Genomic DNA, 19020 nt, shown 5'->3' with positions numbered 1-19020 from the left:
TGATCGCGCCAGGCCAGCCTCCCCCCTCCCTCGCGCATACACACACACACACTTCCTCTCTCTACGCCCTTCTCTGCCTCGCGTTGCTGGTTCCCACGTCGCGGAACAAGCGTGGTCGTGCGCAAATTAATTACCTCACAATAGTTACGGAAGCGAGCGAGCGCTGATTGCAGCCGCGATGGCTTACGGTGCCGGGATTACCGCAAGAAGCTCCCGAGTACTTGTTTCCGAGCAAGAAGATATATAACCCGAAGGTCTGCTTTGTTTCGGGGGCCGTTGTAGGAGCGTTTAACAGGTTCTGAGACCGTCGGTCTCCTTGTGTGCTAGGTTTAGACTCCTCACGGAATGGAGGCTGCGCGCATTGGGAATTGGAGATTAAGTTACCATCTATTCAGGCGCGCATCCAATGGTAGGCCGGATACACGTTCCTCAGGTCGACCTCTGCTCGTTTCTCATCGTTAGGACAATCTCTATCCAATCTATAAGGGGCGTAGCGTTTGACCACGATATTTTGAAGCTGTAGTTGCCGGTAAACGGGAATAATGGAGCAGTGCGTTTACACCATTTGTGCTGGGGCTGTGCTTTGACGTACCCCGAGTAAATAGCGTAGGACACCCGCATTTTTGTCTCCGGTAGCGGCGCTCCCAGCTCGTAGTACCGTGGGGTTAATGAACTGCGAGCAGCCGCCAGTCTGGAAGGTGGCCAAGAATTTCCGGCCGCCGTGCTCGCCGCGTGCAGGTAGCGTCATATTTCCAGATTCTCTCCAATTTCCTTCGCTCTTTCAGTCTTCGGCGCGGATGGTATCTCTGGCATTGTTCGATAACGTGGCGCGGGCACGTTATCGCTCCTTTGTTGCGGCAGTCCGGTCTCGTTTGAACTCGTACTCGTCTTACACTACTTTTTGTCGTCGACACGGTGTGATTTTCTTTAGCATCCCGGAAACCCGTGGATAATTCGAGCCTGTGGTAACGAACTGCTAAGGTTTTTACGCTGGGCGTGCTCCGATAGTGTTAATATCTTGCGTGTGATGTGGTGCGTGTTGAAATCGATAAGCATTTGGAGAGGTACAAATAGTAGTTCCTAGGCAAAATTGAATAGTGACCTCTGTATTTTATACGAATGCTACATACGTTTGTTGCGTGACGTTCCCGCATTTCTTCCTGTTTCTTCCTAACACGGCTTTTTATGTATAGTATGTTGTGTTATTGCGTACGTTATGTTACGAATGTTGATTTTCATCGCGCAAACTGCAATGATGCGGCGAGTTTCTTGTTCCTTATAGTAACCTTTTACTTGATACTGCGGTCAATTTCTCTGTATATTACGTTCTGCGATATGCATTTTCAGTTGTCATTTATTGGATAAGCCAATGCAAGGGACTCCCACCGTTCCGATGGGACGCTGCGCTGGCCGTTACATCGCGCAACGCCTAAAGTATCGCATAACGTTATCGACCGAGAATGCGGCCGCTAGCTGTTTGAACATTTGTGAACTCCTCTTTCGTTATTGATTCTTTAAAACGTGATATATATATATATATATATATATATATATATATATATATATATATATATATATATATATATATATATATATATATATATATATATATATATATATATAATTGGCTCTGAGATATACAGGGTGTTTCACCGAACACTTTCAAATTTTTAAAAAGATTGCCTGTGACAGACAGCACAATTAATTCTAGTCCATGAGCTGGTCATACACGAAGAGGCGGGCATTAGTCGCGCAAAAACTGAAATGCATTTGAAAAGAATTGTGTGGATGACACCATTTACGAGATACGCGCCGTCAATCTTGCGGTGAAAATGCACCGTCGTTCCACTTACGTTCCACGAAACGTCGTTTTTACTGTTTTACTGGAATGCCAGCGCATTTCTCTGCAAAGTTCGGGAGTTAATATCTCGAAGTTGGTGTCATCCTGAGAATTCGTTCCAAGTGGATCCGCCATGCGAACTCCCTCGCTGGGATTTGTAAAAACAGTATGTGCCATAAGGTAATTAGTAAAGAAACTTAGTGATGTTTATTGATTAGTCGATTATGCATTTCAATTTTTTTTGTGCAAATAATGTCCGCCTCTTCGAGTAGACCAACTCATGGAGTAGAATTGTGCTGTCACAGACAATTAAAAGAACAAAAAGCTTTGAAAATGTTCGCTGAGACACCCGGTATACTTTTTAAGTCGAAACTACGCGTTACTACTCGTAAGTAACATTTGTTCGTATTTTCTTTTTTTTAAATTTTCATTTTGTTTTTTTAGTGGCGCAAAAGACAGTATTGCCGAAATGAACGAGCACTGATGAGCTTGCATCGGTTTTGCGTCCTCTGCGCCATTCACAAATATGGGTCAACGCTATTACTGACCCAGTTTTTTTTTAAGTCTTACTTCGATAGAAAACGCCTGTAATTCTTATGGTGTGGCAGTACAGCTTCCACGTTACGTTGGCCGAAATGTTGAAGGGATAATCCACACTGTCCCATGGTTACTCGGAAATTCGTTATATTACGTGCATCGCTGGCGGCTGAAAACGCGTCTCGCGGTCAATTCTCACAGCGGCAGGTTTCGCGTCCTCTCCTGCGCAGGCCGCCCGTGTGCCAAGAGGCGGGAACTCGCCCGTGCACTGCACAGCATGTGTGAAGCGGCAACTGTGCGTCACTTTAGGTTGCGAACTTTAAATAAAGGAACTGAAAACTGTTGGATTCGTTTTTATGTCCGGACGTTCCTCGTCGTAGTGACGGAACACACTGCCGCCACTATACAATTTCCTCGACACGCGGGGGCCTGACGGCAGTCGCGCTCGTGCGAATATGCGTGGTTGACAGACAGAGACATATAACTCGATAAACATGTCTGTGGAAACGCAGACAAATATATGCGGTATTTTAGTGTGGCCTACGCGCTGTTTAGACGAAGCCTTGAAGTTCCGACATTATGTTTAATACTTGCGTCGTATAACTGCGTAGTAGAGAGGCAAACACGGGCTTTTACATCTCGGCATCGAAATGGCCGTAAAGGCTCTTCAAAAAAAAAAAAAGCAGTATTTCAGCCGAAGGTCGATGCACCCGCATATTAGAGTTACAATCCTTTATGAAAAACACGACTTAGCACACGCGTGTAGTTCGGGCCCTCGTTTCTGCCTTGCCAGACCTCCATCGGAACGCGTATCCCCCGCCTGTCTCACCCGCGGTTGCGTGCCAGTGTCTCTGCGACGGCGTCGTCTCGAGCCGGAAGGCTGCCCGCTCTCTGTCTTTCCCGCTGGCCGGCGTCCAAAAAGCCGCGCGCCGGGCTCCGTACGCGGTTGACGCGTTCGTTGAACCTCTGCTCCGCTTGTGCGCGCGTGTTGTGTTTTGCGCGCCGCCTGCCGTCTCTAACGGGGCGAGACTGTCTGCTGCCTCGTATATCGTTGTGCATATATATATATATATATATATATATATATATATATATATATATATATATATATATATATATATATATATATATATATATATATATATATATATATATATATAGTTTTTTTTCTATTGTTTCTTCATTTTTTGTTTACTCGATTCCGTCTCTGCCTGTGTCGTCTTGCGCGGTGCTGGGCGGGTGGCTTTTGGCCGACTCTTCTCCTATTCACGAGGAGAGCCGTCCGTGCTCCACATGACGAGCGCGCGATGACTGGCGGCCCGCTCCGCAAACAGCGTCCAATTTGCGGTCTTCACGGAGGAGCAGCGGTGCAGAAAGAGGAGCACTGGGGCGGAATAGGGCGAGGGACGACGCGAAGGAGGTTCGCGGTTTGTGAAGCCTGCGTCTCGCCTCGTATCGGCCCGTAAGTATAGCCGCTGCTGCTGGCTCGCGCACGCGCGGTAGGCGTCCGCCTGCCTCTTCTCTCGCTCGAATATTACGAATAATTTGCTTCTTCTCCGCCTTAGCTGAACTGAAAAGAAACTGGCTGGCGGTTTTCTGTCCTATTTATTTTCTTTTCCCCCTTTTATCGGGACCATTTCTCCCTAGTGACATTAGCAGGTGTCATTGGTGCCGTTAGCCTGTGCACATGTGGAGTTTTGTCTACAAGATATATACTAGCTGTACGTTTTGTCTACTATGCGAGCGCGTTTAATATCGTCATATTGTGTCGGTTTTATACGCTGGGTTTTGTGCTCGGTATACGTCTGAGGCGAAGAAATGAGAGTGCCCCGAACAGTCGTTGTTACGTACGTGTGCTGCTTGTTGATCAAAGATCGCTATTATCAAAGTCAGTCGGGGTCTCTACACGAACCCGGCCGTCTCCAATTCTCACGTTTGTTTTGAGTGACACGCTTTTAGGCGGCGGCGCTGCTGGTCGTGCTGCATGCACTAAGGCGAAAGCACATCCGCATTTTGATTCTCAAAAAGAGTCTTTATCACTTGTCTGCGCTATTTTCATCAAAAACATACGCTCGCTCTTAAATTCCGTCTTCCTAGCTAACTGAAAGTGTAACTGTCGCGAAGAAACGGCTAATTACCATTTAGAACTTGCGCATTCAGTCTTTAAGCGCACCGACGTCTCTGTGTGGGACGTCTTGTTGCAAGCCGGGGGGCTGTTGTTCAGAATGAATCGATTCTGTGAAATTTTCGCACGGTTCACTTCCTTCGAGATACGCGGCGCCAAAGTTGTCGTTCGCTTCGCCTCATTGAGCATTCAAAGCCCCTAGCGGACGAACGCGCGGATGAAACCAATTTATTCTGCTCTTTTTTCTTTTTCTTGCCGGCCTGCTGATTAATGCCTGCCGGTCAGGACAAGGCTTCGCTCCCTGGCGACGTGCATTACATCGTGTTTCTGCTGCGTACGCAGACACGAGCTCCCATGTGCAAACGAGGCCGACAGTGCGCGATTTTGGCGGCAGGCATTTCGAGGTGCGATCTCCCCTGACGAATTACACTGAATGCAGTAGCTTCGGATAACGATATTCTTCAAAATCGCTTCATACACGCGTCCATTTCACTGTGAGCATTTGCTCGGATCCAGAATTGCTTTCATATATACATGTATGTGTATGCGTGTGTTTCTTCGAGCAGCTTGCCCTCCGACGTAGATGTGTATTTAAAGAAAGGTGTGATGGAAGCGTTCCTCGTCCTCGCATAGAGGTTGCAGTAGTGGCTCAGCAAACTTATCGTCTATGAACCAACACATATAGCTGTTTGATTCGTTCGTAGCTCGTCAGTTTCTAGAACCCTTAAGTATAGTCCGTGTTTATTGCCGTTATAGGACACGGTCAGATAGCGGAATTTAAAAAATTCACTTGCGATTACGATACTCCACAATTCGAAATTGGAGCGCATTTGTATACGTGTTTCCATTTCGCGATATATTGGCTGGCGCGGACAATCTGTCTCGTGCGGCACGTTGCGAACGGAGGCGTAAACGATCTCCCGACTGCCGCGCTAATCGGGAGATCGTGAGAAGCGGCGCGTGGGTGACGCGTGGGCGCAATTCACAGCGCAGCCGCCGCAGACCTAACTCCGCTCATTCAGCGCTTTGTTTCCATATAGACGATGCTCACTACTTTGGCGCCATCTCGTAGCCATCGTCGCCGCAGAGCCCGTCTGGCGCGACCTTACGCTTTTCTTCTCACGCTTTCGCCATACCCTCCTCCTCTGCTTTCCTTGTCGCGCTGTCTTCGCTATCACCGTCTTTCATCTGCAGTTGCTCTCCGCGCTCGCTTTCATCCTTCGCTGTGTTCGCTCGTTTACAAGGGACAACGGGCGCCTAAGGGCTACGCTCTAAAATTAATATTTCTAACAGTTTGTTAGGAACACTGACCATATAGCCTTATGGTGCCTCCTTAATTGTGCCGCCACCCGCTACGGCGCTGCCGGTATTATTTCACCCGACACCTTGTGGCGTGCTAGTTTAAGTATTTCACTAAATTGGCATACATAGAATAAGACCTGGCTTCAATTACCTAATTAAAACTTCTGGCGCCGAATTCACAAACCTTTTCTTTCGCAAGGGCTGTTTTCCATTGGCCGGCAGCCTTTGCTCACATAATGCCTGACGTCATGACTGGTTCGCATCTGCTCTTGCGAACAACCTCATAATGTAAGAAGTGTTTCTTGAACACGGGCCCTGTTATAATACCACTGATTCGAGAATTATTTTCGTGAATATAGGCTCGTGTTGCGCCTTGCTCAAGCACGTATTGGTGCTTTAGTTGCAGCGCGGCCCTGCGTGGCCGCTTGTACCCTACCTGGATTTCCGCGTTTCCAGATCGCATCGTCGGATGTTGTAGGTCGCCACAAAGGGCGAACCTTCGCAGCTACAGTTCGCGAAACTCGATACGATGGCTACAGCTACGCGGGATGAATTCGTCGGTTCGCGGCGCGTCATTTCTGTTCCTCTTTCGTTTCGTCATGATCGATGGCCACGCGGCGCGCTCAGTCGCAGCGCTCTCCTGCCCATGAAGGCGCCGTATAATTGGGGACGCTCGCGCGCTCTTTCAACCTAACTATACCAGAACCGGCTCTGTAAAACATTTTCTTTGGCGAGTTGGTTCGTAACGAAGAAGGATAAAACTGTAGCGCGGAATAAACCAGGACGAGACGAGTACACAGGACTGACGCCAGTCCGGTGTTACTCACCTCGTCCTGGTTTATTTCGTGTTTTATCCAATTCTTCGTTACCAGAACAGTGCAGTGGCGTGGAAGCTACAGAGGAGGCGTGTTGAGGCAGCCGCTGTAGTCCGCAAAAAGCAACGGCGTCGAGTTTCGACCGCGTTATTTCCTCTCGCCCGTGGAACGATTGCCACTGCAGGGACGTTGGATGTGCGTTGGCGTACGTAATGATTAACAGGAGAACGTCGCATCCTCCTGTTTGTTCCAATCATCCATCCCATAGCTCTATACACACTTCTGACATCTCTGACTCGCACTGCATATTTGTTGCTGTTTAAAGCACGCGCTACCCCAAGCAGTTCTCTTATCGTCGTATACGCTAGTTATGTTTCGATACTTCCGGAGTTACTGGGGAACAGCGTAAAGGATAAGCACAAAGTCTGGTAATCAGCATTGCTATATTTTGAGTGCGTTGGTAAACCGATTTGGAAAGCATATTTAGCGCCAGCGAACAAGGACAGAAGGGAGACGACACCACTATAGCGCACTGTGGTGTCATCTCCCTTCTTTCCTTGTTCGCTGGCGCTAAATATGCTTTCCAAGTCTGGTAATCAGTGCACTTCGCTATTCAGCCAAAACTAGTAAAAGCCAGCTGTTTGTGCGGTGGTCTGCTTACAGTGAATTTTAGTACTGCTGAACCAAGGGCGCCTTCTATTCCGGCCTTCATGCACTATTCCTGCAGGATTCGACTCATTGTCATGCTCGACTGTGCAATGTGTGACTTCTTGTGGTGCGTTGAGTAGAATGTATCGGAGCTATGAAGCTCTCTCCGGATTCTCATCAGATCAGACGTAGCTTCCACAGCGCTGCGCGTTTTAGTGAGAGGCCGTGTGCGTCTAAACCGTTCGAGTGTCGGGGACTGCCTTTACGGTCGGCCCAAAACAACTCGTGCCTCTATCAGTGAAATCCTCAAGGCCGATTTGCTGGCGCGTGGTTGTCGTGTGGATTAAGTGATCGCGCGTGGGCTTTTCGAAAAGAAGCAGCGGGATGGGGGGGGAGGGGGGATAGAAGGCAGGAGGAGGGAACGGGATGTAAACGACGCTTATTTTCGCGTGTCCACTCTTCTGCAAGAATAAAACTCTCGCCATCTTCCGCCAGCGCTCCCACCCCTCTCCACAAGCGGCGCTGGCGCTGATGTGCTCATCTCCGGCTGCAGAGGCACGCTTCTTGTGCCGCATTTGCTCCGCTTGGGCTTTTTCGTAGCTGTGCAGCTCGTAGGCTCGCACGAAAAAAAAAACAACAGAGAATGCGCGACCGCTCTTCCAGCTGTAGCGGCGGCTTTGCTCCTTTTTCGACCAGTTGCGTCGAGGCTTCGTTGCGAGCTGTCGGTCGTTAAAAGTCCGAGGATATCCGCGTGGAAATGAAAACGCTCGACGTATTCTCTTTTTTCTTAACCGTCGTTGTTCTGTTCTTGGATTTCTCCTGGGAACCGGGTGCGCGCTTGGGTGGCAAAACATTTTCTTCGTTCGTTCGTTCGTTCGTTCTTTCTTTCTACTGAAATTTTGTTTCGCCTCCGTTCTTGCCCCTCCCAGAAGACTATATACCGCGAGCGACGCCATTCAGCCATGGCAGCCGATTTCCCACTCTCTCTGTTTTTCTTCTTCACCGCTCCTGAACAAAGCCTTATTGGCCGAGCTTGGCCACACTGCCTCCCGACATCCGCTACGGCATGAAAGCTGCTCTTTCTATGCAAGGCACTGGTTGCCGAAGGCGCGTTAGCAACTCGCTCACGTCGCCTCGTAGGCAGAGGTACAAAGAAATTAACGTCCTTCGCTGCACGAAAAGGTAAAAGAAAGAACTAGTCTCTACAGGGATAAGAACAGGAGGACAGATTTATAAAAGCAGCGTTTCGAATGAGCTCAGCCTCAAAGGACAGTGAAATAGTGTGCACCAAGTAAGTCGAAAAAAAGAAAAAACAGACAAAGATGCCGCACAGATGCCTGAAATATCCGCACCCCAAATCTATTGACAACAACGCGCTCGTGTGCGCTTATGGACAGTTTCTGTGTTTGCCATAGCGTATATGTATACACATGTGTCGCGTGAGGGCTTGCGAGAAATGCGCGTTCTTTTATCTGTACGTGGGACTGGTGTTATGTCTCGGGTAAGGAGTCTCAGAAAGTGAGCTGCATTTCGAGGCCGTCGAACACGACCCCGCCATCTGTAGATAGTGCTTGTGACGTCGTGAAATTTAGTGGGTTGTCGCGTGCAGCATGCGCGAAAAAAATTTCGTTCCCTATGCCATGTCTGGCATCCTGTTCATTTGTGTCTCATTGACTGTGCCGTCTGAATAATACCACTACATTCTTTATCTTACCTTAGATACGGTAATATTCAATTGTGCTTTGAGGACGTTGCCATGTTTTTATCGCCGACCTTGTTAGCACGTCCCGACTCATCGAGTGACTCCGCCACAATTCCGCTTTCTTCGCAGATGTTCCTGAGGCTACTATGTTGCTGACGTCACCAGAAGGCTTGTGACGATGGCGTCTGTAAGATTGCTCAATTCGTCTGACCTCTACAGCTCACCGCACCACCTCAACGGCAGTTACCACGGCACCGCTTCGAACGAACGCTCGAGGACGCCCAAGGTAGGAGCGACGCTATACCCACCGGCCATTGCTTTCCCTTGCGAAGCAAACGCTTGTGCGCCGCGCTTTGTGTACAATTACAGTGACGCGAGGTCCCGCCTGTTATGGTTGCCGGCTTGCACTTAGAAACGGCGTAGTTTTTTGCGAGAAAACGCATTCTGCGTTCAAACACACAAACCAGTGGAAATGCTTGCTCTCTTTTGCAGTTGGCGACAAACGAAGCGTTCGTACTCACGTAAGAAACCAGCTCACTGCGTGGATTGCGTGCTCCCTAACACATGCGCTAACATGTGTGCTAGAGAATACGGGCTGAACAAAGCGGCACAGCTACCAGTAGAGACAAATGAACGAGTGGTCTGTGCGAAAATTGTAGGCACCCTTGTGGTCTCCTTCGAGTGGTTCCACTGCAAGCAGTCTTGACGACGTCTTCGCGAAACGAGAAACGAAGCGCGCCTCAACGAGCGGAGCAGACTGAGAGAGATGGATGCCACGTAACAGAGCGAAACTAGGGCGTCGGTTAGCAGTCATTACGAAAGTTATGGCGGCGCAGACAGGAAGTGATTAACGCGCTTCTCCGAGTCCGAATGCGCGAGCCGCCCCCCCCCCCCCCCCCCCTCCCGCCCTAAGGCGTCTTTAACACAGTGTCGCGATGCCGGGCGCCTGTTCCATTATCCGCCGCCGCGTCTTGGGCACTCCTAGCTAGTAGCGGCGTTAATGATCATCCCGCGTCGCTTTTGGGCGTTTGGCTGTTCTACTGCTTCTGCTGCCTCGTGTGAGGATTTGCGGGCGCCGGCCTCCGGGGCTTCCGCGATGAGCGCGGGGCGGTGTTCGTCGGCTGTGGCGTGCCGCGTTCTTTATCCCGGTTTGCTGCTCTCTGTTTTTCAAGTGTTCCGCTGCGCTGCTCTCACTTGACGCGTCGTGGGTAATGTGGGGCCACACTGAATTCGCGTCTGGAGAGAAATGTGCCTGCTACGGGCAGATCGCGTGTCATTCGTTTACACTGCACCGTTTAGTTGGGCACTGCCTCTGGTCTCCGTAGCTTCAGTGCGCTCACTCTTGCGCTTCTACAGGCATGCGTTTCATTAGTACAGGCTCGCAAAAGACTTGGCGGGAGGGGTGTACCTGCTGGAGGACCAGGGAAACCTAAGTGTATTTTATTTCTTGCTCGAGTCAAGATTGGGTACGCTGAATGACAGCGCAAAAGTGAAAGACGAGTGGCGAAGCCAGCTTATACCCATAGTAGCTCCCTAGCTGTGATAGGGAGATAGGGAGCGTTACACCAGCTGTAGCGCAAGGCCTGCTGAATAATAATAATAATAATAATAATAATAATAATAATAATAATAATAATAATAATAATAATAATAATAATAAAGAATTGTGTTGTTATTGGGGGAAAATGATACTCAAATCGCAAACATCTGTAAGGCTATCGTGCCTGGAAGGGATCTAAATTTCTCCAAACATTGCGAAATGAGGGACGTTTAGCAATCACCGCTAATCACCGGGCAACGTACTGCTGCGGTTTGTTCACGCGAAAATTGCAGAAAGTTTGGCCATTAGCTGCGATTACCTCCTTTAACGACTGATCCCGCCCCGCCGGACGAGTGATGAAGTAGTTTGAAACGAGTAATGCCAGCTGGCGCTTCCGTTTCTTTGTTCCTGCTCTACGCGCATTTCTCACCGGGCGTGCATGGTTGCTCCTACAATGCGGGCGGAGTACGACATGCGAGTTCACCGCAACGGTACTGTGCGCAAAGACACCCTCTTTCACGTCCTAGGGCGCCCACAAGAGCATGACCTCGCCGTTCAGGCAGTAGCAGTTGAGCAGGAGGTGACAGGTTCGATTACGCAGCTTGATTGATTGATTCATGGAGTTTAACGTCCCAATTGCACTGGGGCTAGGGAGACACCGGACTGCAGGAAGGATGAATGCGGCCGGGAATTGAGTCCGCGACCTTCCGTAACTTCACTCATTAAACGTGTGGAGTTCAAGCAGAACCCCACGTAGCCACTTATCCACCAAGGTGAGTAGTTCCGTTTTGTCAAGCGCATTCACATGGGGGCGGAATGCAAAACCGCTCGCACGTATTTAGGTATATATTTGCACGGTAAAGACCCCCAGGCGGTCAAAACAGTGCACTCCGCTAAGACCTCTCTCGTTGCCCCATTGTTGATTGGGAGCGTTAAACCTTACCAGTCAACTGTGCCGATGTAATTTTAGCAGTTGTCGCCGTGAGAGGCTTACGCGGAGATGTATGCCGTCATCGCAGAATGACCTGGAGGTGATCGAGACGAGCCACGCGGTTCGGCTGCAGCAGGAGAAGCCGCACCTGGTGAGCCTCGGCGGAGGAAGGCTCAGCACGTCCGTCACCATACACCCGCTCCCTGAAGGTATGTCTGCCTGCTGCAGCTCGCGCTGCAAGTTCCGCGTCGCCCTGGAAACGTGCTGAAAAAATGTCCTTGGGAGTCCTTCTTTCGATGGCTTACGAGTGGGCATGCCCTTGAAACCCGTTTCCTGTACAAAGGTCCGCGTCCGCCTGCACAGAAAGTAAAGAGTTCTAGAGACGATGCGCAATTAAATAGCCTATAGCCGTGACGTGGCGTATATAACCCCAAAAAATTCAATGCACTTGTCACATTGTCCAAGAAAAAAGAAAAAAAAAAGAAAAAAGTTATTTGATAAAAACTAAGAAAAATGTTGTGAATGGTGGTCGGCTGAGGTACTACTGTGCTGTCTCGATTTCTGTAAGATGCATTAATTAGCCGGCACTTTTTGAATTATGAAGATGCGGTAAAGGTATTGCTGAATACTTGTTATACGTTGGGCAGTGAAGTGCACTTCAGGTTTCGTCGTACCGCGCGTCCCTGAATGTCTAAAGTGGGCTTTGTAGCATCACGTGTTCTAGTGCAGAGAAACGTGATTTACAGGCGTAGTGAGTGCGGCAACAGTTATCAAAGATAAAAAGCGACAACAACATCTAATGGAAAAACAGGAGAACATAGCGTTCATAAAGATGGATATTAAGGCCAACTGGTGCATTCTATACACAAGCCGTCAATCCTTATTTTAACAATGAAAAGAAATTATGGGTTGTCGGAGGGTAAAACAGGCAATGTGCCTATAATAGTTGCATTGCGCAGCTGTGAGTGTTTCCATTTGCGGAATATGTTATTATTATTATTATTATTATTATTATTATTATTATTATTATTATTATTATTATTATTATTATTATTTTGGGTTAGCTGAAGCATATTTATTTACTGAATGTGTGCGAAAAAAAGTCAGTTTCGCCCGAAAGGTGTGCACTGTTTGCGACAGCAAGTTATTAGACAGCTGTACAAATTATTAATGATATTAATTTTATCGTCCATGTAAACTGCTGTTAAAAGTCTCTCGCTAACTAAATTAGCAAGCATGGTGCGACGCACGTACAGGCAAACATGAACGCGTCTCACTCACTCGATGACCGCCGACACCCGCTGCCAGCACGCTTGACGTAATAAAGAGTGGCAGCGGCGGCGAGCGAATCGCCCTTCGTGCTGCATATCGCTTCAACGGGAACTAGGCCCGCGAGAACACAGCGCACACGCAGCCATCAATTATCTTGGGTTGCCTAACCTTTGCACGCACCGCAGATTGCCTCCAAGATACGGGGCGCGCGGCCGCGCTCAGCCGTTACTCCCTCCGCGGCTGAGCGGCCGGAGTTAACATGCGTCCCTCCCCCTCTCTCATTTCTCTAGCGCGCAAACTTCACGACCCCCCCCCCCCCCCCCTTGCGCGCGCGAGAAGATGGCACGGATCCTTCCCGCCCTCCTCCCTTGCGCACGCGACATCAAGCCACCATTCTTCTCGGCTCACCCTCGCGCACCTACCCTTGTACCTACATCAATCAACGCGCTGCCGCGATCGTATCGGACTTTGTCTTTGTACGAAACATGACGGCGACGACGACTGCTGTAATTTGCCTGGTGTATCCATAAAATTGCTATCGCAATTAAAAAGAAAGAAACCAGGCACAATTGTGTAAGCTTACAGGATCGCAAACCGATTTCCAGCAAAGTTGTTAGTTCAACTAGCTCATGAAAAATTAAGCCGGTATTGATAACTTGCTAAAACAACTAGTTATTTCCATTGCGCTATTTCCGCGCAGTAGTGCATACTCTTTTGTTACATATATTTTCTTACATATATTTTCTACTGTCTTTTATTTTTTCATGACTTTATCTGTGGATGCTCATTATCCTTCCTTATGTAATGCCCTGTTACAGGCCTTAACGGATCAAGTGACAAATGACGACCGCAATAAGATGATGATGATGATGGTGGCAATTTTCTGATTTCTAGGAAAGACAAGAATAGGAAGGAATGATGCTCCTGTGCTACAGGACATTGTGGTTCACGGGCCAGCTGTTGAGGCTGAACATTGTTACATCCAGAATGAATCTGGAAAAGTTACCCTGCATCCCCTTGGAAAAGTGATATCCATAGATGGAATGGCAATTACCGAGCCATCCAGGCTACATCAGGGTATGTTCATTTTGCCGTGCTCATGCTGTGTTTCCTCTTGGGATGACCACTGCTTGTCATACTTATAAGAATAATCTTCATTGCAGTAAACTTAACGGGTATGCTTTGAGCTGTTTCTTAACAGAAAGTCAATCAGTGTCCTAGGAGAGCATAATCTTAAGGGAGCATAATCATCAGACCTTCATATCAAATTCGAGCTACAATCTGGGTGGTAATACTAGTTAGGCATTACCTTGATGTCTAAAAAGCACTGCACATGTAGAATTTTGCCTGAACACTTTCTTAGTAACAGCATTTGCTATTTTATATTAATCTGTGTAGCCGTCTCTGTCCTACATACTCACTGGCACCATACCCAGTGACTCAAATTATCTACTCGGCAAGACACTGGACATGTACCACTGAGTAGGTGCCCAAATAGATAAGCAGAAGAAGAGGTAATTACTGTTACTGTGGTTATTGACACTCAATGCAATTTGAAATTAATGAACACCAACTAGTCTAGTTCGTCGCCTCACTGAAGAAGGGAAGAAGTCTGTAACAGAAAATTGAAGAAGTTGGCTACAGAGAAGTTGGGGGAGTAGTTGGCAACAGAAGCAGCTGACTGTAGAGAAAGAACAAAATGGGACCAAAGCATCCATTGAGTAAGGTGCATCGAGCTACGTAAACAGGAAGAAGTGAAGACTGTTCAATGAAAACAATTTTTATAACAAACACATACCTAAAGGAATTTGAAGCTCTTTGAACAAGTGAAAAGTATATTTGTCCTTACTTAGCCTCTCAGTGTACTTTATTTTTAGTTTCAGTTATCAACTGTAAGTTTGGACGGTTATACAGTAGAAGCACTTTATATGATGTTTGCAATAGTAAATGTGAGTGTTGGTCTGAATTGAGTTTCTATTTTTTTCATTAGGGAAAGAAAGAGGGAAAAAACTTTTTTGCTATAGTCCATACAGGTGAACCAGGTAAACCTTATTGTAGCAAACATAGTTAATGTTGGCATGGACATTGCATACTAAATGTGCGTTTCCCCTTGCAGTGAGGAGAAGTTGATGTTTAATGCATAATCCAGCATGTGAGCTACAGGCACACCATGATGCTGGCGATAACAAATCATTCTACATTGGTAATTTATCAGCGTTTTTATTTTCATGGCCGTTTGTTGGTAACATTTTGTCTAATATCTTTTGTGCTGAAATAAACTGTCAGGGTGACTGTACTTGTAGTAAACCACCATATTTATTAAACATTTAGAAACAATTAGCTCAACTTCAGATATATTATACTCGTGGCCTGATCCTGCTGTACTCCCCTGCATTGTGGGTTTTACGTGTCTGCTAGCCTTTCTTGTATGCTTTGTGAGGGAGCGGCATTCTAAAGTTACAACAGTTGTTCCATGTTTCTGTTCCACGTCTCCGAATGAGGAAGACAACTGTGAGTATTAAGTGCACTTACTTTTGCATACCAAACCATGATATTCTGGAAGCATTGCTTTTTTCTCTGCTATTTTTTCTGTTGTCATTGCACCACTTTTGATTTTATTTTATGCTTTTTCTTTTCAATGTACATTTAATTAGCTTGATGAATCGTTTTGGATTGTTGCACTCTTTAGTTTATTGCATTCTTTGGCACATTATGTGCATTCTTCTTATACTTACTAGGGATAAATGTCCTTGTTCATGTGTAGCCATTTTTTTTGTATAGCCAGTTGCAATGTTTTGTGGATGCACTGCAGTTCACTGATGCTGCCATGCTTCAATGCATGGTGGATTGCAGCTTCATCAAGCTGTCTATTGTAGTAGTGTTTACAGATTTCTCCCTGTGTCATGTACATCATATGTTACCACCAATCCAAATTAGTGTTATCAGTTTCTTATTAATGCATTGCATCTATTTATTCAGTGCATTGGGAAATCTATTGAAACCATTATTTTTTCTTGCTTTCTTTGCACTCTATGTACTAGAATACTGATGCTGTGTATTGCTTATGCTTATTTGTTAGTAAAGCTTTACTGGCAATAGTTGTCCTGAATTATGTTTTTAATTAGAAAAATCCTTTCCCAATACTTGCACATAAATTTAATGCATGCTCTCTTTTTATTATTGTTATGGTATTCATTGTGGTAGCGGCAGTGGCTGAAGGATGCAACTTGTTGAGGGGGTAAAATATGCAACATGCAAGACGGACCAAACAAAAGAAATTTAGCGTACTATGAGCCTCTACAAATGCATTACCACTGACTGTTTTGGACATTAAGCTCACCTCCTTCTGCCAGCTAGCCAACTTGTTAATAAAAAAAACTGCAAAGCACTTTCATTTGTCTTATCATTTAGCAGTATAACTTCCAAACTAATCAACAATTACCTAGTTAAAAAGTGCACCACTGTATTGTCTTCTACAGAGTTTATATTAAGACTGCATAGTCTGCACCGCACTTCGTTCTTGCACTAAATCGAATAATGTTATGGGATACAAGTTGTTCAGGCTTCAGTATCTGAGGACAAAAGTGCTGTAGTGTAGATTGTGTAGCCAAATCAAAGGTGCTCATCATTATGTTTAGTTGCAATGTTGCTACATACTAGAAATGGACACAGCTAGTGCCCAACACTGCTATGCTTCTTCAGGACTTAGAATTGCACTGCAAGTTTGATCTGCTTACACAACACAGATAATAAGCTGAAAGCTTATTGTGTGGTAGCTCAGAAAAGCATTGTGCTCACAAGGCTTTCCAATGTCATTGATGAGACCTACTCACCATACAGGCGGCAGCACTCTGCTCCACCTTTGTAACTTTAGTTACACTTCTTTTTGCCAGAGGGCATTTGGTTTTGCTAGGAGAAATTGATCATATCAGCTTTTATTTGCATTTTGTTAGACACAAAAAGAGCTGTGCAGGAAAAGTGGGCAGTTGTAGTACAGCTTGCTAATGTTTTGTAGTAGGGAACAGCTAAGAGAGGGACTAAATTGTAACATGCCAATTTTCAGTGGCATGTGTCGGCAGCTGGAGGTACTGTTGTGTGCAGCTATATAGAATAGGATTGCAATATGGTTGGCATTGCATAATGTTTTGCAGAAGCATTGTTATTTGCATTCATGGTTGTATCGGTTATGTGTTGTGCCATTTTGCAGGCTGCATGATTTGCATCGGAAGGTCAAACTTTTTTCGCTTTAACCATCCTGAGGAAGCCGAGAGTCTCAAGAAAGACCCTCTCCCAAATGCGAGGCTACCACCCATGTCTAATAGCTTTCGTCCAGGTTAGTAATTCCTTAGTAGTTTTATATGTGTGTGGTGGTTTTTACATATGCAGATCTGCTCACTTAGCTGAAACCACAACATGTGCACATGTGCAGGTAACTCTGTTGTCACTCTTATGCCCTTGTCATTGTGTGCCCTGTGTTTTTATTCTGACAACTTTGAAATTGCATGAACAATTGTTCTGGAACGGTGAGGAGTGCAGACAGGACACAAGAGAAGAGAACTGGACAACACGAACTGTTGTTTGCAGTTCCTTAGGTGATTGCGCGTTATCAAGATATTTCGTTACGTTGATGATTACCTGATTTTCTGCAGTAGGGAAGAATTTGATTCCGCTGCTACCTCAATAAGTGAGCAATTTAAACTTTATAGAGGAGGATTAAAGTTTACCAAGGAATTTCCTCAACGATGCGTAATTCAGTTTCTGGACATTTCCTTGATATTCGAACAAAATCACGTTTGTTGGCAGTACTCCCCCAAGATCTTCAAGGCCATTGCTAAACTTTCAATCCAAGCATTCCAAAGTAGTAAAAAACGGAATTGCCATGTCATGCCTTAAGTCTTCTCTCACCTGATCCTGCATGCACAAAATGAGTGCCAGTTTTAATGAACAGGTCCAGCACCTATTAGAAACATGCTGTCCTAGCGTAGCAGTGGCCACTGTGGCTGAACACCTAAAGAAGTCGGTTTCAAGGGTGGCGGACATGATTACAGGAAGCAGTGATAGCAAAAAAAGAGTAGTGGCCATTCCGTACATTCATTCAGTGTCGCGTAGGCTTAAAAAAGTTGCAAGTAGATATGATGTTAATGTTGCTTTCACTGCTTCCAATAAGCTAGGTAAGATATGTGCTGCCATGCAGAGGAAAAAGGAGCAGGTAAAAGGCAAAAAAAGAACAGATATTTGTCCAGTGAAGCACAATAAGAACAACAGTTTTACTGACTGTCATATGGGTGTGGTTTTTAAGGTTCCCTTTAGCTATGGCCAGTTCTACGTAGGGCAAACGGGGCGGTGCATCAATCAGAGGCTAATGGAACATTAAAGGTTGTTAACCGATGGATCGCCTTCTAATCTTTCGCTACATTGCCAAGATTGTAACTGCACGCCTAAGTTAGATGAATGCACAATATTGTACAGGCACAAGAATGAAGATACACGTCTCATGGTAGAGGCATGGCATATATATAATGATGGAAGTGCACGCGTGAGTCAGCCTTCGATTACTTTACATAAGGAAGAGATTAAATGCCTTAACAGTTATCTCTCACGTAGACCGGCACATGTACCCGCCTGACACTTGGTGATACCATTCCTGAGCTTGCGCTGATGAGTTTTGTCTTCTTCCTTTTTTTGCCTCAGTGCTCCCTTCAGTTGATAGTCGGCGTTCGTGTTGTCCACTTCTCTTCTCTTGTGTCCTGTCTGCACGCCTCACCTTTTCTTGCATAATGAATCCTTACCAACTAGCTCAGCTTTCTGTCATTCTAAAAATTGTTCTGAAATATGTGGTGGTGCATGCATATAAGTACCGGATTGACTTTAACCATAATATTTAGATTTACTGACCGTGCTCACTGCTGTCATTGTTGTTAAGCATTGCTTTTCACTCTGGGCACAAGTTTGCCCAATAAAGTGTTTGATTCTTCTTTCTGCTAGTGTTTCTACTTCTTCACTGCCATGTAGCATTGTAACACTGCTGTCTTTGCTGGAACATTGTCAACGTGTACACAAAAAAATGTAGTATAATGTTGAGCAGTTTTTGGTGGTCTTAAAATGCATATAGTCCAGTATGCTTGTCGCAGGCACACTCGTGATTTTGGGTGTAGATTCAATTGTTAGTCTCACCAAGCCTCAATGCAAGTTAAATGTTTGACTCAACAGTATCAAGTATGGATTCAGGGCTTTTCATAAAATTTGGGACAGCCTTGAAGTATTTGGCACAGTTGGTAACTCTAGGATTCTAACTGTCAAATGTTTCT

At 46.2% G+C, this 19020-nt stretch overlaps 1 protein-coding gene across 4 annotated transcripts in view; it reads left to right on the top strand.

The window, feature by feature from the left end:
* Positions 1-19020, top strand: part of LOC135910073 (pleckstrin homology-like domain family B member 1) — a 540261-nt gene that overhangs the window by 98692 nt on the left and 422549 nt on the right. For all 4 annotated transcript variants that reach the window (XM_065442075.2, XM_065442073.2, XM_070537776.1 and 1 more), the window contains exons 2-5: positions 9099-9255; positions 11529-11649; positions 13607-13789; positions 16920-17045. In XM_065442075.2, the coding sequence (XP_065298147.1) occupies positions 9148-9255; positions 11529-11649; positions 13607-13789; positions 16920-17045 (538 nt within the window). In that variant the 5' untranslated portion in view covers positions 9099-9147. The remainder of the gene's footprint in view (positions 1-9098; positions 9256-11528; positions 11650-13606; positions 13790-16919; positions 17046-19020) is intronic.

This window comes from Dermacentor albipictus, chromosome 4, assembly GCF_038994185.2.
Source record: "Dermacentor albipictus isolate Rhodes 1998 colony chromosome 4, USDA_Dalb.pri_finalv2, whole genome shotgun sequence".
In the NCBI taxonomy this organism is placed as follows: Eukaryota; Metazoa; Arthropoda; class Arachnida; order Ixodida; family Ixodidae; genus Dermacentor; species Dermacentor albipictus.
Note: the sequence above shows the minus strand (reverse complement) of the source record. Positions and strands in the feature narration are given on the sequence as shown.